We start from the raw sequence: 25,007 nt of genomic DNA on the forward strand, positions 1-25,007 counted from the left end.
TGGCTTTTGTTGCCATTGCTTTTGGTATTTTAGTCATGAAGTCTTTGCCCATGCCTGTGTCCTCACTGGTATTGCCTAGGTTTTTTTTAGGGTTTTAATGGTTTTAGGTCTTACATTTAAATCTTGAATTCATCTTGAGTTAATTTTTGTATAAGGTGTAAGGAAGGGATCCAGTGTCAGCTTTCTGCATATGGCTAGCCAGTTTTCCCAACACCATTATTGAATAGGGAATCCTTTCCCCATTGCTTGTTTTTGTCAGGTTTGTCAAAGATTGTATGGTTGTAGATGGGTGGCGTTATTTCTGAGGCCTCTGTTCAGTTCCATTGGTCTAGATATCTGTTTTGATATCAGTACCATGCTGTTTTGATTACTGTAGCCTTGTAGTATAGTTTGAAGTCAGGTAGCATTATGCCTCAGCTTTTTTTTTTTTTTTTTTTTTTTGACTTAGAATTGTCTTGGCTATGTGGGCTCTTTTTTGGTTCCATATGAAATTTAAGGTGGTTTTTTTCTAATTCTGTTAAAGTCAGTGGTAGCTTGATGGGCGTAGCATTGAATCTATAGATTACTTTGGGCAGTATGGGCATTTTCATGATACTGATTCTTCCTAGCCATGAGCATGGAATGTTTTTCCATCTGTGTCCTCTCTTATTTCCTTGAGCAGTGGTTTGTACTTCTCCTTGAAGAGGTCCTTCACATCCTTTGTAAGTTGTATTCCTAGGTATTTAATTCTCTTTGTAGCAATTGTGAATGGGAGTTCACTCATGATTTGGCTGTTTGTCTGTTATTGGTATATAGGAATGCTGTAGGAATGCTTATGATTTTTGCTCATTGATTTTGTATCCTGAGACTTTGCTGAAGTGGCTTATTAGCTTGAGATTTTGGGCTGAGATGATGAAGTCTTCTAAATATACAATCATGTCATTGGCATATAGAGACAATTTGACTTCCTCTTTACCTATTTGAATACCTTTTATTTCTTTCTCTTGCCTGATTGCCCTGGCCAGAACTTCTAATACTATGTTGAATAGCAGTGGTGAGAGAGGGCATTCTTGTGTCAGTTTACAAAGGGAATGCTTCCAGCTTTTGCCCATTCAGTATGATATTGGCTGTGGGTTTGCCATAAATAGCTCTTATTATTTTGAGATATGTTCTATCAATACCTAGTTTATTGAGAGTTTTTAGCATGAAGGGATTATTGAGTATTGTTGAAGGCCTTCTCTGCCCATTGATACAATCATGTGGTTTTTGTCTTTCGTTCTGTTTATGTGATGGATTACGTTCATTGATTTGCGTGTGTTGAACCAGCCTTGCATTCCAGGGATGAAGCCAGCTTGATCATGATGAATAAGCTTCTTGATGTGCTGTTAGATTTGGTTTGCCAATATTTTATTGAAGATTTTCACATTGATGTTCATCAGAGATATTGGCCTGAGATTTTCTTTTTTAGTTGTGTCTCTGCCAGGTTTTGGTATCAGGATGATGTTGGTTTCATAAAATGAGTTAGGGAGGATTCCCTCTTTTTCTGTTGTTTGGAATAATTTCAGAAGGAATGGCACCAGCTCCTCTTTGTACCTCTGGTAGAATTCAGCTGTAAAACCATCTGGTCCTGGACATTTTTTTGATTGCTAGGCTATTAATTGCTGCCTCAATTTCAGACCTTGTTATTGGTCTGTTCAGGGATTGAACTTCTTTCTGGTTTAGTCTTGGGAGGGTGTAAGTGTCCAGGAATTTATCCATTTCTTCTAGATTTTATCTTTTATTTGCGTAGAGGTGTTTATAGTATTCTGATGGTAGTTTGTATTTCTACAGGATCAGCGATGATACTGCTTTTATCATTATTGCATGTGTTTGATTCTTCTCTCTTTTCTTCTTTATTAGTCTGGCTAGCAGTCTATCTATGTTGATCTTTCCAAAAAACCAGTTCCTGCATTTATTGCTTTTTTTCGAAGGTTTTTTTTGTGTCTGTATCTCCTTCAGTTCTCCTCTGATCTTAGTTTTTTCTTGTCTTCTGCTGGCTTTTGAATTTGTTTCTTCTTGTTTCTCTAGTTCCTCTTTTTTCTTTCTTTCTTTTTTTTTTTTTTTTTGAGGCAGAGTCTCACTCTGTCACCCAGGCTGGAGTGCAGTGGTGTGCTTTCAGCTCATTGCAATCTCCACCTCCCTGGTTCTTGCAATTCTCCTGCCTTAGCCTCCCAAGTAGCTGGGACTACAGGCACACACTGCCATGCCTGGCTTATTTTTTGTATTTTGGTAGAGATGGGGTTTCACTGTGTTGCCCAGCCTGGTCTTGAACTCCTGAGCTCAGGCAATGTGCCTGCTTTGGCCTCCCAAAGTGCTGGGATTACAGGCATGAGCCACTGCACCTGGCCTTCTCTAGTTTTTTAATTGTGACGTTAGGATGTTGATTTTAGATCTTTCTTGCTTTCTCTGTTGGGCATTTTTAGTGCTATAAATTTCCCTCTGCACACTGCTTTAAATGTGTCCCAGAGATTCTGGTATGTTGTGTCTTTGTTCTCATTGGTTTCAAAGAACATCTTTATTTCTGCCTTCATTTCATTATTTATCCAGTAGTCATTGAGGAGCAGGTTGTTCAGTTTCCATGTAGTTGTGTGGTTTTCAGTGAGTTTCTTAATCCTGAGTTCTAATTGGATTGACTGTGGTCTGAGAGACTGTTAAGATTTCCATTCTTTTGCATTTGCTGAGGAGTATTTTACTTCCAATTATGTAGTCAATTTTAGAATAGGTGTGATGTGGTGCTCAGAAGAATGTATATTCTGTTGATTTGGGGTGGTGAGTTCTGTAAATGTCTATTAGGTCCACTTGGTCCAGAGCTGATTCAAGTCCTGGATATCCTTGTTAATTTTCTGCTTTGTTGATCTGTCTGATATTGATAGTGGGGTGCTAAAGTCTCCCACTATTATTGTGTAGGAGTCTAAGTCTCTTTGTAGGTCTCTAAGGACTTGCTTTATGAATCTGGGTGCTCCTGCACTAGGTACATATATATTTAGGATAGTTAGCTCTTCTTGTTGCATTGATCCCTTTACCATTATGTAATGCCCTTCTTTGTCTCTTTTCATCTTTGATGGTTTAAAGCCTGTTTTATCAGACACTAGGATTGCAACCGCTGCTTTCTTTGCTTTCCATTTGCTTGGTAAATATTTCTCCATCCCTTTATTTTGAGCCTGTGTGTGTCTTTGCACGTGAGGTCGGTCTCCTCAATATAGCACACTGATGGGTCTTGACTCTTTATCCAATTTGCCATTCTGTGACTTTTAATTGAGGCATTTAGCCTGTTTACATTTAAGGTGTATATTGTTATGTGTGAATTTGATCCTGTCATGATGTTGCTAGCTGGTTATTTTACCCATTAGTTGATGCAGTTTCTTCCTTGTGTTGATGGTCTTTACAATGTGGTATGTTTTTGCAGTGGCTGGTACCAGTTGTTCCTTTCCATGTTTAGTGCTTCCCTCAGGACCTCTTATAGAGCAGGCCTGATGGTGACAAAATCTCTCAGTATTTGCTTATCTGTAAAGGATTTTATTTCTCCTTCGCTTATGAAGCTTAGTTTGGCTGGATATGAAATTCTGGGTTGAAAATTCTTTTCCTTAAGAATGTCAAATATTCGTCCCCACTCTCTTCTGGCTTGTAGGGTTTCTTCAGAGAGATCCACTGTTGGTGTGATGGGCTTTCCTTTGTAGGTAACCAGACCTTTCTCTCTGGCTGCCCTTAGCATTTGTTCCTTCATTTCCACCTTGGTGAATCTGATGATTATGTCTTGGGGCTGTTCTTCTCAAGGAGTATCTTTGTGGTGTTCTCTGTATTTCCTGAATTTGAATGTTGGCCTTCCTTGCTAGGTTGGGGAAGTTCTGGATAATATCCTGAAGAGTGTTTTCCAACTTGGTTTCATTCTCCCCTTCACTTTCAGGTACACTGATCAATCGTAGATTTGGCCTTTTCATGTAATCTCATATTTCTTGGAGGCTTTCTTCATTTCTTTGCATTATTTTTTCTCTAATTTTGTGTTTTCACTTTATTTCTTTGAGTTGATCTTCAGTCCCTGATATCCTTTCTTCCACTGGATCAATTCATCTATTGAAACTTGTATATGCTTCACAAAGTTCTCGTGCTGTGTTTTTCAGCTCCATCAGGTCGTTTATGTGTTCTTCTCTAAACTGGCAATTCTAGTTAGCATTTCATCTAACCTTTTTTTTTTTTTTTTTTTTTTTTAAGACGAAGTTTCACTCATGTTACCCAGGCTGGAGTGCAATGGCTCGATCTCGGCTCACCGCAACCTCCGCCTCCTGGGTTCAGGCAATTCTCCTGCCTCAGCCTCCTGAGTAGCTGGGATTACAGGCACGTGCCACCATGCCCAGCTGATTTTTTGTATTTTTTTAGTAGAGACGGGGTTTCACCATGTTGACCAGGATGGTCTCGATCTCTTGACCTCGTGATCCACCCGCCTCGGCCTCCCAAAGTGCTGGGATTACAGGCTTGAGCCACCGCGCCCGGCCTCATCTAACCTTTTTTCAAAGTTCTTAGCTTCCTTGCATTGGGTTAGAGCATACTCCTCTAGCTTGGAGAAGTTTGTTATTACTCATCTTCTGAAGCCTGCTTCTGTCAGTTTGTCAAGCTCACTCTCCGTCCAGTTTTGTTTCCTTGCTGGCAAGGTATTGTGATCCCTTAAAAGAGAAATCTTCAGCCTTTTTGCACTGGTTTCTTCCCTTCATGGATTTATCTACCTTTGGTCTTCGAGTTCAGTGACCTTTGGATGGGGTCCCTGAGTGGACATCCTTTTTGTTGATGTTAAAACTCTTTCTGTTTGTTAGTTTTCCTTCTAACAGTCAGGCTGCTCTCCTGCAGGTCTGCTGGAGTTTGCTGGAGGTCCTCTTCAGTTCCTGCTTGCCTTAGAATCAGCAGCAGAGGCTGCCGGACAGGAAAGATTGCTGCCTGTTCCTTCCTCTGGTAGCTTCATCCCAGAGGGGTACCCACTAGATGCCAGCCAGAGCTCTCTGGTATGAGTTGTCTGTAAGCTCCTACTGGGAGGTGTCTCCTAATCAGCATAGGGGTCAGGGAGCCGCTGGAGGAGGCAGTCTCTGCCTTATCAGAGCTTGAACGCTGTGTTGGGAAATCCACTGCTCTCTTCAGAGCTGCCAGGTAGGAAAGTTTAGATCTGCTCAAGCTGTACCCACTCCTGCCCCTTTTCTCAGGTGCTCTGTCCCAGGAAGGTGGGGGCATTATTTTTAAGTCCCTGACAGTCTGCTGCCTTTTTTCAGAGATGCCGTGCCCACCAAGGACAACTAACAAGACAGACTGCCTGCAGCTGCTGAGCTGTGTTGGGCTCCACCCAGTTCAAACTTCCTGGCAGCTTTGCTTACCTTGCAGAGTTGAAACCGCCTACTGCAGCCTCGGCAATGGTGGACACCCCTTCCCCCACCGAGCTCAAACGTCTCAGGTCGAACTCAGACTGCTGTGCTGGCTGAGAATTCAAGCCAGTAGATCTTAGCTTGTTGGTTTCCATGGGGGTAGGACCCGTTGAGCCAGACTGCTTGGCTCCCTGGCTTCAGCCCCCTTTTCCATGTGGGTAAATGGTTCTGTCTCGCTGGCGTTCCTGGCGTCATTGGAGTATGAAAAAAAACTGCTGTGGCCAGCTCGGTTTCTGCCCAAAAGGCGGCCTAGTTTTGTGCTGGAAACCCAGGTCCCTGGTGGTTGTGTAGATACCAGAGGGAATCTCCTGGTCTGTGGGTGGTGAAGACCATGGGAAAAGCACAGTTTCTGTGCTGGATTGCAGAGAACAGTCCCTAATGGGTCCCTTGGCTAGGATTGGGAGTTCCCCAGTCCCTTGTGCTTCCCGGGTGAGGCAACGGCCCACCCTGCTTTGGTTCACCCTCTTTGGGCTGCACCCACTGTCCATCCAGTCCCAGTAAGATGAACCAGGTACTTCAGTTGGAAATGTGGAAATCACCTGCCATCTGTGTCGATCTCCCTGGAAGCTGTACACCGGAGCTGTTTGTATTCAGCCATCTTGCCCAGGGACCTCTTGTACTACCTTTTAATGAGCTTATATATGCATTTCTGTTGTTTATATACCTAGAAATGAAATTGCTCCATCATTGCTGGGTTTGTGTATGTTCAGCTTTAGTAGGTACCGCCAAACTGTTTTCAGATGGTTATAGTAGTGTATCCTCCCTCCTGCAGAGTCAGAGTGGGTTGGTGCTGCAGTTGCTCTACAGCCTTAACATTTGGGACTAATTATCTTTTCTATAAAGATACAGTATTTATAAAGATACGTTATCTTTTTATTTTGCCATTCTGGTAGGTATGTAGTGGTATCTTACTTTGACCTTAATTTGCTTTTTCCCTATAATTAAGGAAATTGAGTACTTTTTAATGTATTTAATGGCCATTTGGGTATAAAATATATAGGTTATAAAATATTTCTATGTAATAGTGGTATATACAAACAAAAGCAAGGAATTTGAATTAATTTATTCAGTGATTAATATGATTTTTGATTTCGCATTTATCACTTCTCAAATTACTAAATTATCAACTATTTTGTATAAAGTTGAAAATATGAAGAAACACTAATTTGGAGAGAAAAGGTTAAGTTAAATGTAGAATTAAGCGCTGTAGATCTTCTTTTAAAGAACAGCTGGGCAAAATTGTGCAGACTATCTTACCAGTCCTATCTCCATTCTATCCACATGTCCATTTTTCTCTTACTGTGAACTTTCAGACACCTGTGATGAAGGATATAAAAGATCTCTCTTACCATCAACTTGCACACTAATGCCTGTTAATTAAAAGAATTCCCTTCTCAACTTTTACTGGCCATGACATGTATACGTGGTCAGCATCTATAACATTTATATTCAGTTACTTTTATTTTAAAACCAACCAACAGACTTAGACCTACTTGTGTCCTCTCCTTCTTCCTGCTAGTGGTGCTTCCTCTTTGAATGCCAGCTTTTCTCCCATATTTTGGATTCTATTCTTTACCCCTAACTATTCTGGAAACATACAGTCAGTTACGTTATCTATCACCTATATTTAAAGCCCTCTTTCAACTACATCTTTCTCATCAGTATTTAAGTAGTTACATTTCTCTTTTTTCTTATTAAATTTAAAAAACGCTTCACGAATTTGCACATCATCCTTGCACGGGGCCATGCTAATCTTCGCTGTATCGTTCCAATTTTAGTATATGTGCTGCCGAAGCGAGCAGATATGTTTCTTTATAAAGAAAATAAAGTCTTTTAGCCACATATCTTTTTCTGTTCAGCAGCCAGATTTCTCTTCATTTTATGTCACTCTGCTTAGGTATGTGTACCTATTACTCTAGCAAAACAGCTGTTCCCAAGATTACCAAAGATTTTCACAATAGCTGGTCTAGTTGATAACTTTTAGTGTTCATTTTACCTAACATCAGCAGTACTGACAATGCTGACATTCTTCAAAGCTCATTTAACCCTTCATATATTACCACTCTTCTGTTTTTCTTTAAGCAATCTCCTTTATGCCTATGATTTGACTTTTCTTCATATACCAATAGCATCTACATTTATATATATGTAATACAAACTACTGCTTTGAGTTTGAGACCTATGTGTCCAGATGCTTAACTGACAGTTCCACTTAACTATTTCAAAAACACCTCCTACTTGGCAAGCTCATGGTCTTCTCTGACCTACTGATGTTCTTCCAGTGTTTTCTTATTTTTGCAAGTGATATCAGTGTCCTTGCTTATGCAAGTCTGATACCAACAAGCTATCTATCATTTACAACCTTACCCCAATCTAATTCATCAAAAGTTCTCATAATATTTTTTTCTCTTCATTTTCCAGCTTTATTGAGGTATAATTGACAAAAACAGTATACATTAAGGTGCGCAACATGATTTAATAACTTTTTTTTTTTTTTTTGAGGCAGAGTTTCACTCTTGTTGCTCAGACTGGTGTGCAATGGCACGATCTCGGCTCACCACAACCTCTGCCTCCTGGGTTCAAGCGATTCTCTTGCCTCAGCCTCCCAAGTAGCTGAGATTACAGGCATGCGCCACCATGCCTGGCTCATTTGTATTTTTACTAGAGATAGGGTTTCACCATGTTCGTCAGGCTGGTCTCAAACTCCCGACCTCAGGTGATCCCCCCGTCTTGGCCTCCCAAAGTGCTGGGATTACAGGCGTGAGCTACCGTGCCCAGCCGACTAATATTTTTTTTTTTTTTTACAGACTCTTGATTCTGTCTGTTTTGCAGATTATCCAAGAGAAATTCATAGCCACTCTTCCACAATATTTTAATTATCTCTCCCCTGTGATTATCCTTGACTTATCCAGTCTCTGTCACCTGTGCCCCATACTGTGATTGCTACAATTAGGAAGTCACTGGGACAAGGAAACTACCAGGATCAGTCAGCCACTGCAGCTGCTGCCTGCTCCAGAACCATACCCAACCTCACTCAAAGGAGTACCCAACAACCCATAATTGTTCAATACTAGGACCTCAGCAAATACTGTCACAGAAAAGCCAGTGACCTCATTTGCTATCAGAAGTGGTCTTTTTCCCCATTTCTTCTTTCTATATCAAAATGTTTCTGATTCACAGAACCTAAATAACTTTTAGTTTTTAGCTTTATAGTCTCTATGTTATGGGAAAGCACTCTAGAAATGTGTTTTCTAGTGTAATAGCCACTGACCACATGTGACTATTTGAATTTAAATGAATTTGAATTAAATAAAATTTAAAACTCATTCTTTAGTCATGGTACTTACATCTTAAGTGCTCAGTAGCCACATGTATCTAGTGGCTACTATATCAGTGCAGATCCGGAACATTTTCATCATTGTACAAAGTTATTTTGTACAGTGCAGGACTCTAAGGCAGAATAAATATCCATTTTATCTACCATAGGAGCCATGATATTTGAAACAGGGTATACTTTGAGCAGAGTCCCATAGATGGGCAATAATAGGTGATTTGGGCTAGAATCATGGAAGCACGTAGATTGCTAGTGAATTCTATCAGGAGTCTGATGCAAAAAAAGAAAAAAAATATTGAGGTTTACTGTTAGATATTTGGTTGAGGCTGTTGGGTAGAGAATGGTGCCATTTATCTGGAAAAGAAAGACTAAAGAAGGAGCAAATTTGGGGAGCTCCAAACCATACTATGAAAAAGTATAGTTTCAGTGTAAAAAGTGCTACTTCTTTTATAGCATATTGGCCATAGAAGCCCAGATTTAAAATTTATCATGAAGTAAACTATATTATTGTATTTATTATTTGTATTTGTCATGGAAAATTAGTTTTTACTTTGAAACTTATTTCTAAAACATTTTCTTTTTTCAATTTATTTTAAGTTTTATATGCATCTGGTATAAAAGCCTGTAATCCTAAAGATATTGTGATGAATTCAAGTTTCCTGCCTCATCCTCCTGATCCACTCACCAGACAACTTCCTTTAAATGTCTCTACTATTTAATTCTTCTAGGGGTAAATGCACTCGGGTACAGACACCTATGTTTGTTTTGGTTTTTTGGTTGAGCTTTTTTTTGAGAGGTTTCAGGTGGGGTGAGGAAGCTGTGTTGACTGCTAAATTTACCTGTGATGTTCGGAGTAAAGAGGGCTAAGTCATTAGTAAGAGTTTAGCTTGAGCATTTAATCAATAAATCAGGTACAAAAATGATCCAAAGACCTGGTGAGAAAGATTACGTGGAATTACAGTCAAGCATTGCTTAATGATGGAGATATATTCTGAGAAATGCATTGTTGAGCAATTTTGTAGTTGTTCCAGAATCATAGAGTGCACTTTTATAAACCTAGATGGTATAGCCTACCCATACACGTAGGCAGCGTGGTATAGACTATTGTTTCTAGGCTACTATTTCTAGACTATTGTTACTAAACATGTTACTAAATACTGTAGGCAATTGTAACACGGTGGTATTTATGTATCTAAACATAGAAATGGTACAGTAAAAATAAAGTAAAAAGATTTAAAATGGTACTCCTATATTTAGGTCAGCTCCATTATAATTTTATGGGAACCACTATCATATATGTAGTCCATTATTGACCAAAATGTCATGCAGTGCATTGACTGTACTAACTTTGAGGCAGTTGGTCTTGATTAGTAACACTATACAAATTAAGGGTCCCAGATGTCAATTAGAGTTTGAAGTTCCTAAATATAGTTTGAATGAATGTTATCTTCCCTCCAGTGAACCTGATAGCCAAATAAATGATCTTCCCTTCAATTTAATACTCCTGAGTCTTTTTCAAGGAAGTAGGAAGTTTCATTAAGAAGAGTTTACTAGCCGGGCGCGGTGGCTCACGCCTGTAATCCTAGCACTTTGGGAGGCCGAGGCGGGTAGATCATGAGGTCAAGAGATCGAGACCATCCTGGTCAACATGGTGAAACCCCATCTCTACTAAAAATACAGAAAATTAGCTGGGCATGGTGGTGTGTGCCTGTAATCCCAGCTACTCAGGAGGCTGAGGCAGGAGAATTGCCTGAACCCAGGAGGCGGAGGTTGTGGTGAGCCAAGATCGGGCCATTGCACTCCAGCCTGGGTAACAAGAGCGAAACTCCGTCTCAAAAAAAAAAGAAGAGTTTACTTGGTCAGATTCTGGATAAGGTCTTTTGTTTTTCATTTTGGCTAGCTAGCCAAATATTTTTCTACTACCTGGCACACCTAAAAATGTGGGTATCACATTTGTGGAGACACTGTATAAATATAATGAGTTTTAGATTATTGTCAATCCATTGATTAAAATCAAGGTCAGCAAACTACAGTCCTTGGACCAAAAGCAGCCACTACCTGATTTTATAATAAAATTTTATTGGAACACCACCATACCTATTTGTTTATGTATTATCTGTGGCTGCTTTCTCACTACAGTGGCAGAATTTAATAGTTATAACAGAGACTGACCCACAAAGCCTAAAATATTTATTGTCTGTTCCTTTACAGAAATAGTTTGCCAATCCCTGATACAAAGTAAAATAAAAAACTTCCCTTAGGTCACCTAAGGCAGATTTTTCAGTGCTATTACATAGTGAAACTTAGGATAGGGACCATGGAAGGTAGAAAGTTAGGTTGAAATTTTTTTTTTTTCTTTTCTTTTTTTTCTTCTGAGCGCTGTTTTTACTGCATCCTACATTTCAGCATGTTGTTTTCATTTTCATTCATATCCTTCTCTAGTGATTTGTTTTTAACTTTAAACACTAAATATCGTGATTTAATTTTGTTTTTACTTAATCCTCAGTTGTCTTAAATTAGAAAAATAGTTATAATTAACTATTAACATTAATGAACTAAAATCTTCCAGAAGGAATGAATCCAAAAAGAATATCTAACAAGTGATAAAACCCTGATATTTTATGGCCTTTCCTATTTTAGTCTCAAACATTCTAAACATAATAGAAGAAAGAACTTTTCAGTTTTATTCTTTTAAAAAGACCATAGGTTTCTCTCCTGCTACTGAGGATAGTCTTCTAACACATTCACAGTTATCTTAGGGAGAGACAACATAATGGCACTTTCATTCTTATCACAGTATTTTCTAATTTCCTTTTTGATTACTTATTGTTTAAAAGTGTATTGTTTAATTTTCACATACTCGTGAATTTTTCAAATTTCCTTTTGTCATTGATTTCTGATTTCATTTCATTATGGTTGGAGAATATAGATAACATGGTATAATTTCAGTCTTTTAAAATTTATTGAGACCTATTTTATAGCCTAAAATATGGTATATCTTGACTGGTATTCCATATGCACTTGAGAAAAATGTATATTCTCTTTTTGGGTGGAATGTTCTGTATCTTTCTGTTAGATGTGTCTAGTTGGTTTATACTGTTGTTCAAGTCTTTTGTTTTCTTACTGTTCTTTCTGATTGTTCTAGTCGTTATTAAAAGTAGTGTTGAAGTTTCCATTACTATAGAATTGTCTATTTCTCCTTTCAGTTCTGTTAAATCTTCATATATTTTGGGGCTCTGTTAGGTGCATGTTTATGTTATTTTTATTGTTATATCTTCTTGATGGATTGAACTTTTTTGTCATTATATAATGTCCTTTGTCTTTTGTAACCATTTTTGTGTTAAAATTGATTTTGCCTAATATTGGTATAGCCACCCAGCTCTCTTTTAGTTACTGTTTGCAAGGAATTATCTTTTTTTCATCCATTCATATTTGACCTTTCTGTATCTTGGTTCTAAAGTGAGTCTCCTATAGACACAATGTACAAAAAAAATCCTCACTTGCCATCATTAGTAGAGTCTTAGAAACTACCACTTGTAGTAGGTCTTTAAGTAACATCATTTCCTTCAATGTTGTTTCATTATGACGTGAAAAAAACTTTTTTCGTTATATGTCATTTTTCTTAAAGTTGCAGTTTCTAAGAACCTATTAATGACCTTAAGCGAGGACTTACTGTAGATGGATCATGTTTGTTTTGAATTCATTGTCAATATCTTCATTTTAATTGGAGAGTTTAACCCATTTAATTTTAAAGAAAATACAGATAAGGAATGACTTACTTCTGCTGTTTTGCTATTTGTTTTCTGTATATTGTATGTCTTCTTTGTTCTCCAGTTCATCCATTACTACCTTTTTTTGTATTCAGTTTTTTTTCTAGCATACTATTTGATTCACTTTTCATTTCTTTTACTGTAGATCTTTATATTCTTAATTTTTGCCATGGGAACTATAATTAACGTCTTAATTTATAGCAGTCCAGTGTGTATTAATACCAGTTTAGTTTCAATCATGTAAAACTTTTTGCTAGAATGTGAGATGCAAGAAAGAAAAATTTAAAATTAATTTAAAAAATAATAAAAAATGTTGCTCCTCTAACAAACACTGTTCTCTCTTCCTTATGTTGTTTATTGTCATAGATTACATTTTTATGTATATAATGTATGCCATAGACATAGATTTATATTATTTATCCATAACAGAGATGTATAATTACTGCTTTATGTAATTGTCTTTTAAATCATGTAGAGTAAAATTGAAGTTGCTGACCAAAATACATTAATAATGACTTCTATATTTATCTATGTAGTTGCCTGTCGTACTCTATGATGCTATAACAAAATACTTTATGCTCGGTAATTTATAAACAACAGAAATTTGTTGCTCGCATTTCTAGGGACTGGGAAGTCCAAGACCAAGATACTAGCATTTTCACTGTCTGGTGAGGGCTCATTCCTCATAAATGGTACCTTCTGTGTGTCCTCCCAGGGCAGAAGGGCAAAAAAGGGACAGCTCTATGGGACATCTTCTACAAGGGCACTAATTCCACTTGACCTAATCGGTTCTCAAAGGCCTCACCTCTTAGTATTATCACATGGGGGATTAGATTTCAACACATGAGTTTTGGAAGGATGCAAACATTTAGACCACAGCATTGTCTTTACCAGTGTTTTTTTATTTATTTGTGCTGATGTGAATTACTGTCTAGTATTTTTTTTTCTTTCAGCTTGAAGGACTCCTTGTAGTATTTCTTATAAAGCATGTCTTCTGGCAGTGAATTCTAATTTTTTCACTGGGATATCACAGTTTATTTTGTTTTTGAGGGATAGTTTTGTTGGATGTAGACTTCTTGGTTGACAGATTCTTTTGTTGTTACTTTACTACCTTCTACCCTTCATAATCTCTGATGAGAAATTAGCTGTTAACTTTATTGAAGATCCCTTGTACATGATAAGTTGCTTCTTTTGCTTTCAGGACTCTTTTTCTTTTAACGGTTTGATTATAATGTTTCTAGGTTTTCTTCAATTTTCTCCTACTTGGGATTTGTTGAGATTCTTAGATATGTAGGTTTATGTCTCTCATCAAAATTTTGAAGTTGCAGTCATTTTCTTCTTCAAATATGTTTTCTGCCCCTTTTTCCTCTCCCTCTTGAAGACTCATTATGTTTGTTGGTGCTTTTAATAGTGTTCCACAGGCCTATTAGGCTTTGTTCATTTTCTTCTTTTTTTTTTCCCTTCTGCTCCCCAGATCAGGCAATCTCTATTGATCTATCTAAATGTTCATTGAGTCTTTCTTCTGCCTGCTCAAACCTGCTGTTGAGCCTCAACTAGTAAAATTTTCATTTCAATTATTACATTTTTCTAGTCCAGAATTTCTATTTTGTTTCTTTTTAAAGTTTATTTTTGTTGATATTCTCAATTATGTGAGACATTATTCTCATATTTTCCTTTAGTTCTTTGTACATACTCTTCAAGCATATTTAAAAAACTGATTTAGAGACTTTGTATAGTAAATCCTATATATGGATTTCCTCAGGGACAGTTTCTGTTAATTCCTTTTTTCTCTGTGTGTGGATCATACTTTCTTGTTTCTTTGCATGCCTCATAATTTTTCACTGAGCATTAGACGTTTCAGATATATAATGTGGCAGTGATATTTTTCTACTTTCTTAGATGTTTTTGTTGCTGTTTATTGTAGTTGGTGTTGTTTATTTAGAGACTTTTCTGAAATAGACACTTTTGTAAAGTTTATATTCTGTGCTGTGTATGGCCACTAGAATTTCTGTTCAGTTATCTTAGAATCCCTGGTCAACTAATGATTTGGCAGATATTTTCTTAACACTTGGACCCAGAAATATATAGTCATGCATTGCTTAATGACAGGGATGCATTCTGAGAAATACATCACTTGGCAATTTTGTCTTTGTGTGAATATCACAGTGTATTTATACAAATCTAGATGGTATAGTTTACTACAATTCTAGGCTATATGGTATAGCCTACTGCTCCTAGGCCACAAACCTGTATAGCATGTTACTGTACTGAACACTGTAGGCAATTGTAACACAAAAGTATTTGTGTATCTAAACATATTTAAGCATAGTGAAAATACAATATATAAGCCAGGCACAGTGGCTTACGCCTGTAATCCCAGCACTTTGGAAGGCCGAGGTGGGCAGATTACCTGAGATCAGGAGTTCGAGACCAGCCTGGCCAACATGGTGAAACCCCGTCTTTACTAAAAATACAAAAATTAGCCGGGCATGGAGGCAGGCGCGTCTAATCCCAGCTACTTGGGAGGCTGAGGCAGGAGAATCACTTGAACCCAGGAGGTGGAAGTTGCAGTGGTTGTGCCATTGCCCTCCAGCCTGGACAACAAGAGCAAAACTCCATCTCAGTAAAACAAAACCCAGTATAATAGGCAAAAAGTATATGTATATAAGGTATTTACTGTGAATGGATCTTGCAGGAGTGGAAGTTGCTCTGGGTGAGTCAATGAATAAGTAGTAAGTGAATGTGAAGGCCTAGGATGTTACTGTACACTATAGTATAAACACTGTGCACTTAAACTACACTAAATTTATAAAAAAATTATATGATCTCTTCAGTAATTAATTAATCATAGCTTATTATGTAACATTTCTACTTTATAAACTTTTTAACTTTTTGACTTTTTTGTAATAACACTTAGCTTTAAACACAAACTCATATATAGCTGTATAAAAATATTTTATATCCTTATAAGCTTTTTTCTATATTTAAAATTATTTAATTTTTAATTTTTAAACTTTTTTGTTAACTAAGACACAAACACACATTAGCTTAGGCCTACACGGGGTCACGATCGCTAATATCATATGTCATTTAATTGGAAGGTCTTCAGGATTAGTAACATGCATGGAACTGTCATCTTTTATAACAATGCCTTCTTCTGGAATACCTCCTGAAGGACCTGCCTGAGGTGCTTCATATTTTTTAAAAAAGTTCACTCTAAAATAACCGTAGTAGTTTAGTAAATACATAACCCAGTAACATGGTCATTTATTATCATCAAATATTATGTACAATACATAATTGTATAGACTATACTTTTATAGAACTGGCAGCACAGTAGGTTTGTTTACACCAGCATCACCACAAACACATGAGTAATACATTGCAGTATAACATTAAGAAGGGTAAGATATCACTAGAAGATATAAATTTTTTAGCTCCATTGTGTTGTTATGGGACCACCATCATATATGCTATTCATTGTTAATGGAAATATTGTTATGTGGTATATAACCATATACACATAAATAAATGAATACTAATATATATATATTTCCAGTGTTTGCTAGTAGACCATGTATATCTTGGGGTCATGCCTTCAACATTCAATTGGATAGTTTACATGTTTCTTAGCTTCAGTTTCTGGTAGTGCAGAGCCTGAAGATCAGCCAGAATTGAGAACTTAGGGCCTTCTCAAGTTTTTCTGAGCCTATGTTCTGTCTTGGGCATGAACATGGCCTTCTAGTTTCCAAGGAATATGTAGGAGCTTTCAAAGCCCTTAGTCCCTAAAACATCTCATTCTTCAGTCTGTCTTCCCAAACTTTTTGAGAGCTTGTTTGGCGGTTCTAGCAGGGGAGTGCAGCTCCTCATATACCCTTGACCAAAGACTGGTCCTCCTCTATCGGGGATGGTCATCCTGTTCGACCAAGCATGCAGCTTTGGGAGGGACGCACATGGAGCCGTGAGGGAAGAAGGGAACACCAGCCTAGCCAGCCAGATTAGTCGAATCAAACCTCATGATCAGTGGGGTGACAGATGTCACAACCAGATTTTCCTCATATCCCCAAGCTTCTTGATAATCAACCTTAGCTTACTATGTAACATTTCTACTTTATGAACTTTTAAATTTTTTGACTTTTTGACTCTTTCATAACACTTAGCTTAAAACACAAACATATGTATAGCTCTATAAAAATACTTCTGTATCCTTACAAGCTTTTTTCTATATTTATAGAAACAATTTATTACATCCATTGTTTGCCTCAGTAGCTACCCCTTATCCCATTCAGCACTAGCTAATACATTTGCCTTTGGGCCAGGCACAGTGGCTTGTGCCTGTAATTCCAGCACTTTGGGAGGCCAAGGCAGGTGGATTGCTTGAGCTCAGGAATTTGAGACCAGACTGGGCAACATGGCAAAACCCTGTTTCAATCAATCAATAAATCAATAAGACTTTAAATGTTTATGACAAATGGCCTATCTGCCCTGATAGAGTTCTGAGTTTGGCAAAGTAAAAGCAAGCCCTTTTATACAGTTTAAGCCAACAGAGAGGTTAAAACAAAACCACAGCTCTTTGAGAACAAGGTGAACTCTGCTTTCTCTGGTACCAGGAACCTAACCAAGGACTATTGTTGGCATCTTTAAGACCCTTAGAGAATCGTCTTTTTCTTAAGTGCTTGCCTAATTGCTGTAAATTTTGACTGGTTTTCAGAGATCAGATAAATTTGATTCTGACAGTTTTTGCCAGTTTTGTGGAGGGGCGAACTTGGACTTCCCTAACATGCTGTTTTTGCTGACATGCCATTGCATTATTTCCATTTTGATAAGCTTATATTAATTTTCAGAGTTTGTTGTTGTTGTTGTTGTTGTTGTTTTGGAGACAGGATTTCACTGTGTTGCCCAGACTGGAGTGCAGTGGTGCAGTCACAGCTCACTGCAGCCTCGACTTCCTGGGCTCAAGTAACACCCCCACCTCAGCCTCCCTAGTAGCTGGTATTACAGGCGCATGCCACCACACCCAGCTAATTTTTTTAATTTTTTGCACAGATGGGGTTTTTGCATGTTGCCCAGGCTTGTCTCAAACTCTTGGGCCCAAGTGATCTGCCTACCTCAGCCTTCCAAAATGCTGGGATTATAGGCATGGGCCACCATACCCAGCCTCAGAGTTGTTTTTTTGTTTTGTTTTTTTTCCAAAAGATAAGTCTCTTCCTTATAGAGGTCTCCTGACTGTTAGAATAGTTCATGTTTAGCTTGCCAAAGAGCCATATCACATTTAGAAGGAAAAGAATTCTAGCATATGAATACGGTAGATCTAATATGAAAAGAATTAAAGATAGCCAATTCACTCATGTGCTATCAAAAAAATTTCTCTGCAAGCTGGAGAGATAAAATGTCTAATCCAGTGAATATGGGAGATGAGTGTTCTAACATTCAGGCCTATAATAAAAGTGTGATGTCAAATGTATTAAAGAAGACAATACATACCAGGCTATTTACCATTAAAACTCCAATGGAACATATTCACATTGTAGTTATGTGGACATGTTGCATATAGTTTATCAGGTCAAGAATGTAACAGTTGTTCTCACTGCCTTCCCAAAACTGTATCTCACTGGGAAGTTACTCAGCCCAAATCTGAAGCTAAACAGCCAACATAAAGGGATCTGATTCTGAAGCAACATTTTCTGGGTTTGAATTCATTGAGTACCTACTATTAAATAAATACATAAGCTAGTTTGAAGTACAACTTGTCTAGAGCATGTCTTTGTAAATAAGAAACTCTTCATGTTTTTCACCTGTAGCGACTTAACGTAGAGTTTATTGGTGAAATTACTGGATAGATTCTCAAGAGGAAGATAGGCAGTATTTGTGTATTATTGTTTGTTAGACAGAAGAGAGCTGTCTGTATCAGTAGCTGGGGGAAACAACATAAGGTTGGTGAAATGTATTCCCCGTCCTGATCTGGGGGACCAGGAGGATGAGCCAAGAGGTTGGGAGATAAGGCTAAAAAAAATTAGAAAAAGCAGGTGACATAGGCACCTGGTAGCTGCTCAAGGATTTAAAGTAGGAGAGCGGTCCAACCACATTTACATTTGGGATACATATGGTGGCAGAAAAATGGAGGATTGAGGGATCAGAATGGCAAGACTGGAAGCAGGGAAATGCCTTAGGTGACTATTAGTTGTTTTTATTTTAAAGTAAGAAATGTTCCATAGTGAGCATGTATTAATTTTATAATAGAAGAAAATATATAGCTCTTATTTTATATGAAACCTACCTGTGGAATAATTTGATATATCCCAATTTAATAAAATCTAAAATTAAAATCCCAATTAGAGATTGGTTATTCATTTGACACGACGTCTTTTCTTAACAAAAGGATTCATCACCAATTTTCATTAAATAATCATTTGTTTCTACCACGTTTTCTGTAGTCTATGTAGGGAATGTATCGATTTTATTAAGTACATAAGAATGAAAATTACAACGCTGTAAGCTGCAGTACTTTAGTAATTTTATAACTCCGCAGCCTTCCACAAGTCACAAAAATACTCACACTTAGTATTTACTCACATCCTAGTCTGGAGCAACAAGCCCCAACTGGCAATAAAACTAATGGTTTACAAAGAGAAGCCTGACAGACTAATTATAGTCTCACTTTGTCTCTCTCAAACTCTCTGTAAAAACTATTGATAATATTTAATCCGAGATATATAGATTTTTTGTATTGGTTTGGTTTGGTGTTTCATCATTGAATTTCTTAGTAGTTTTTGGAATTAATTAGAGTGCCTGCTATCAAATGAGAGACACTTAATAAGCAGCTTTACTGTCATTTTGCCCAATATGAATATGTTATTTGAATATATTTTAAGTTTAATACAGATCAAGTTTTAAACCCCAGCCAGGTGCGCTGGCTCACACCTGTAATCCTAAGCACTTCAGGAGGCCGAGGTGGTTGGATCACTTGAGGTCAGGAGTTCGAAACCAGCCTGACCAACATGGGGAAATCCTATCTCTACTAAAAATACAAAAATTAGCTGGGTGTGATAACATATGCCTATAATTCCAGCTACTCTGGAGGCTGAGGCATGAAAATCACTTGGACCCAGGAGGTGGAGGTTACAGTGAGCTGAGATTGTGCCACTGCACTCCAGCCTAAATGACAGAATCAGACTGTCTCAGAAAAAGGGTTTTTTTTTTTTTGTTTCTTTTACTGTTATACTTTAAGCTCTGGGGCACATGTGCAGAGCATGCAGGTTTGTTACATAGGTGTACATGTGCCATGGTGGTTGGCTGCATCTATCACCCTGTCATCTACGTTAGGTATTTCTCCTAATGCTATCCCTCGGCTAGCCCCCCACCCCCTTCCGCTCCTCCCCCTGCTCTCCCTCCCCCTCCTTTTAAACTCTACTTGACAGTGTATTCTTTGTTATTATTATGCATTTTATACTGGCCTTGTAGAAATGATGTTGTCTGATTTTACCTGTGCATACAGGATTACATAAAATGTAATTTTAACATCCACTTAATCTAAGTATTGAACTATGGTTGTCTTTTAAATGTATTTAAACTATACTAGTAATATATAAATATTTGGCAAATTTATTTTTACAAACCAGACTGAGGAGGCTAGAAAACATTGAAAACACCCTTTAACGTACTAAGTAAATGATAAGTACGGTATATTTAACTCTTTCTAATTATAATAATTTTTGGTAAATGCAAATTTAACTCCCTTCAGATAGGCATGCTTTTTGACATGTGAAAGTGAGATTCCATAGGTTGTTGCTAAGATGATAAATTCAATATAAATAACAATAAAGAAACCATATGGTTAGCCTGGGATTCAGAAATTGGCTTTAACATTTGCCAATAAATAAAGAGGTTCTTTGAAGGCACGCAGATGTATTAATTTTTAATTTGTTTCTTTTTGATCTCTTAATTACTGAAAAAGATTTATTGGTTAATTTTAGGAAGGCAAGTGTTTGAAAAGTTTGGCCAAATACTGTCTTCTTTAAATGACTGTATGGTAATGAAAAGTTAAGAGGAGAGCCAAATTAGATTGAATAATTGTTCAGTCATGTGGGTCAGGCTGGTTGCATAGCCTGGTTGTTAGACTGATTGCTCAAATTACATTGCCTGGGGTCCTGCACTTGGTTGGCTGTCTTCTCAGATCTTAACAAGGTTCTGGGAATTTCTTTTTCTGACAAAGTTTGCTTTGTATTTTCCCCTCCCCCTACCACCTCCAGGATGCTTCATCTGCAGACATCAGAAAAGCATATCGTAAGCTTTCACTAACTTTACATCCAGACAAGAATAAAGATGAAAATGCAGAAACTCAGTTTAGACAAGTAAGTGAAATATGCTATTATATATATATTTGTGTGTGTGACAAATATATTAATATGTTGTTGGTAGAAATATTCACTTATATGTGGAATATTTTCATTGGAAAATGAGGTACTAGTTTAAAAATATAGTATTATATATGTTTTTATTCAAGTTTCTACAAAATATATTTTTACCATTTTGTATTATTAGCATCTCTAAATTCTTGGAGGGTCATAAATGTCATAATTTTCTTCTCTAAATTACAGCTTTTGCTTTTAAAATGCACACTTTAAGATAAGTATTACTTTTATAACTGTCACAACGATTTATTGTGATATCAAGCAGTTTTAACCTCTTAAGGTACTACCAAAACATGAAGTGTTACTCATAATTGAGATTGCATCTGTTTATTGTATATATGGGCACACAGGATTTTCTGCATGTGTATTGTAGTACCTTCACCCTCCTATGTGATTTCTTGTAGTTGAGAGTATATTTATTTTAAAGTAATGCTTTTATTTTAGTTGGTGGCCATTTATGAAGTTTTAAAGGATGACGAACGAAGGCAGAGGTGAGTGTTCATTTCTGCTTTTGAATTAAGATGTTATCATTTCATGCAACAGTTTATAAAGAATTAAGTCTCCTTAAACATTTTATCATTACGTTAGTATTTTATTTTTGTTCCTTCCAAGAAATGCAGTCTTTTAAAAATGTGTGTTTGAAGCAGAGTTAATTTTATTGAAAGTATTCAATAGATTGATTCGATACTTACAAGCTTCAGGGTTATGAGTCATAATGTTAGCAAGTCCTGGCTTCCTTAATAAGATTTTTAACATGAATGTTTATGCCTTGGGAAATACAAATACTCCCTGAATTCAAATAAATGTCCATTCTTTCCCATATATCAGTAATAGTTCCTATCTGTGCGTGGGGCTCGGTGCTTCTTACCCCCACCGCCATTCCTTAAATGTTTGAATTAGACTGTTAGTGATAGTCAAGGTTGGTACCCTTTCTTGATGTTTTCTCACTCTCAAAATAATAAACCCAATTATATAAGCTCTTATAACCCTGTAGAAGATAGGAGTAGAAGAAAAATTTGCCTCCTTCTTCTATTTCTTTTGCTTTCTTCCCTTCCTTTACCCTGCTCTGGTGATTCTGTGTTCAGGGTTAAGCTTCACAGTGGAGGCAGCCCCTCACAGTAAGACTTCTCTGTGCCCCTTTCAGAGGAGTGGCAATATATTTATGTAGTAGTTTATAATGACAGTGACTTAAGAGATTACACAGGGACCTCTTTCCTCTACTCTTAAAGAATGTATGGGATGTAGACATCATTTCAGCAGGCTTCTAAGTTTTTTAAGTCAGACCACAACACACACACACACACACACACACACACACACACACACACACAACTAAAACAAAAGTTTCCCAAAATACTACTTACTGCTTGTGAAATAGACTATTTTCTATTCAAGGCTAGACTAGTCTTTTGGTGTTTTTTATTTATTTTTAAACAATGCTGGCTGTCGTTCACTAAATGGATTTCATGAGACACTAGGGGACCACAATCCAAAATTTGAAAATGTTGTTCTACAGTATAAGAGTACCTTTAAAAAACAAAACAAAACAATACCTAGGTATCTGAGATTTAAGCAAAAGCCAGACTAAATATCTGTTTCTCTCAATAGGGGTTAATACATCTTCAGACAACTCAATAAATTATGCTATGTTACATTCTGAATCTTTCCTCAAATGTATTATCTGGAATTAGTCTGTATGCTAAAATGTTAGCTACCAGTCTTGATTCCCATCTTCTTAACCATTTAATCTGAATACCTCTGTTTGTCAGATTACACAGCACAAGGATTCAAGATCTTCTCTTAAAAGTGTTCTTCGCTTTATAACAAGGGCTGGCATTGGTCCAGATACCATAGCAGACATTCCTCTGGTTTGAGATAATCCATAGTGTTGAAAGAGTCCGAGAAGTCTGTTGAAAGAAGTTTTGGTCATTCTGTGCATATTTTCTAGTTGGTTTCTCTGTGAGCCCCTAGTTTTATTTCACGTATCAAGAATGTGCCTGTAAAGGTAGCTTTATTTAGTCTTCTAACATCTTTGGCTTGAGGTTTTTTTCTTTTTGTTTGTTGTTATCTTAAAAGTCAGTGAACTTTGTAATAATTTCTTTCAGTTACCAAAATTATTTCTATCTTTTCAAAACAAATCACTTCTTACATATAAATTGTTTCATCATTAACATGGAATCATCTATTAATAAATAACATCATCTCTTTAGGATTAGCTCTCTCATTTATTTTAGAGAGTTGGTGGAAAAAATGAATCTGACAGTTACACAAACAGCTGTAGTATTTATACCCCTTGAGGCACAAGTAACTCTTTGGTAGCTGGTTTTCCTTGAGGCAAAAGTCTTAACTAATCAAGCTAAAAATCACTCCTCTGAAGCTTGTGCCTGAGGCCAGGTGACCTATGAGTATTTAAACATATAGGAGACAGACATTTCTGCAGACAATTACTTAATGTTTATAATTCCTTTAGGAAAAAAAAGAGCACAGTCAGCATTATCTTCTAAAAGAAGATTATCTACATGTTGATATTTAAAATGCTTTTTGGTATCACAATTATTTGCTACAAATATTTATTAAATAATGCTTTTAAATGTGTAACCTTCCAGGAATTGGTGATTTGGGAAACTGTCATAGACATGTTTCCTATTTATTTCCCTTTTATATAATTGTGTTTTCTCTGAAATCAGATGTATTATTTGAATTTTGCTGGAAAAGGGAATAGCAGTAAAATAGATAAATTAACAAACCGAATAGCTTTTTTTAAAAAAAAAAAGGAAAAGCTGGTTGGGTACACTGACTCACATCTGTAATTCTAGCACTTTGGGAGGCTGGGGAGGGCAGATCCCTTGAACTCAGGAGCTTGAAACCAGCCTAGGCAATATGAAGAAACCTCATCTCTACAAAAAATACAAAAGTTAGCCTGATGTGGTGGCTCGTGCCTGTAGTCTCAGCTACTCAGGAGGCTAAGGTGGGAGGATTGTAGTAGTGCCATTAGGGCTCTCTGCAACTTCCCCTAATGGTGCTACTACACCCAGCTTGGGCAACAGAGCAAGACCCTATCTCAAAAGAAAAAAAGAGAAAAAGAAAGGAAAGGCCAGTTTTATTTGATTTTTTTAACATCCTTATTTGGGTATAATTTACATGCAATAAAAGTCACTTAAGTGTACAGTTAAATGCTTTTTAGTTTATTTACAGAGTTGTACAAACCATCAGCACAGTCCAGTTTTAGAACATTTACATCGTTTCAAAAAAGCCTTAAGCCTATTTGCAGTAGTCCCCCTCCCTGATCTCCAGCTCCAGGCAATTACTGATCTATTTAGTGTGTACATAAATTTGTCCTTTCTGGACATTTCCTATAAATGCAGTCATGCAATATATAATTTTTTTGTATCTGGCTTTTATTAACATAAGGTTTTTGAGATTCATCTGTATTGTATCATATAACAGTAGTTCATTCTTTTTTATTGCTGAACCATGATTCCATTGTATGGATATACCGCTCATGTTTATCTATTCACCAATTGATGGACATGTGGATTGTTTCCACTTCGGGGCTATGATGACCAAGGCTTCTATGAACATTCACAAAAATCTTCAGATGGACATGTGTTTTCATTTCTCTTGGGTAGATTCCTAGGAGTGCAATTATGAATAAACTTTTAAGCCTTTTTCTCCCCAAGAATATAGACTATAGCATGAAAATACAGTCATGTACTGCATAATGGCATTTCATTCAATGAGGGACTACATATACAATGCCAGCCAGGCGCAGTGGCTCACACTTGTAATCCTAACACTTTGGGAGGCTGAGGTGGGAGGATGGCTTGAGCCCAGGAGTTTGAGACCAACACTGGCAACATAGCAAGACCCTATCTCTACAAAAACTTAAGAAACATCAGCCGGGTGTGATGTTGTGTGCCTGTAGTCTCTGCTACTTTGGAAGCTGAGATAGGAAGATTGCTTGAGCCTGGGAGGTCAAGGCTGCAGTGAGTCATGATCGTGCCACTTTACTCCAGCCTGAATGACAGAGTGAGACCCCATCTCTAAAACAGCAACAACAACAGCAACAACA

The 25,007-nt window shown here is 37.2% G+C and overlaps 1 protein-coding gene and 1 non-coding gene across 2 annotated transcripts in view; one reads left to right on the forward strand and one right to left on the reverse strand.

The window, feature by feature from the left end:
- Window positions 1-25,007, forward strand: part of DNAJC1 (DnaJ heat shock protein family (Hsp40) member C1) — a 223,175-nt gene that overhangs the window by 60,779 nt on the left and 137,389 nt on the right. The window contains exons 2-3 of the mRNA XM_032243903.1: window positions 20,774-20,875; window positions 21,380-21,426. Coding sequence (XP_032099794.1) covers window positions 20,774-20,875; window positions 21,380-21,426 — 149 coding nt within the window. The remainder of the gene's footprint in view (window positions 1-20,773; window positions 20,876-21,379; window positions 21,427-25,007) is intronic.
- LOC116527274 lies at window positions 7,117-7,222 on the reverse strand. The gene has a single exon (XR_004258467.1). It is a non-coding gene; the product is annotated as a U6 spliceosomal RNA (small nuclear RNA).

The sequence above is a fragment of the Sapajus apella genome, unplaced genomic scaffold (genome assembly GCF_009761245.1).
Source record: "Sapajus apella isolate SASKATOON/1434 unplaced genomic scaffold, GSC_monkey_1.0 scaffold53, whole genome shotgun sequence".
NCBI classification, from domain to species: domain Eukaryota; kingdom Metazoa; phylum Chordata; class Mammalia; order Primates; family Cebidae; genus Sapajus; species Sapajus apella.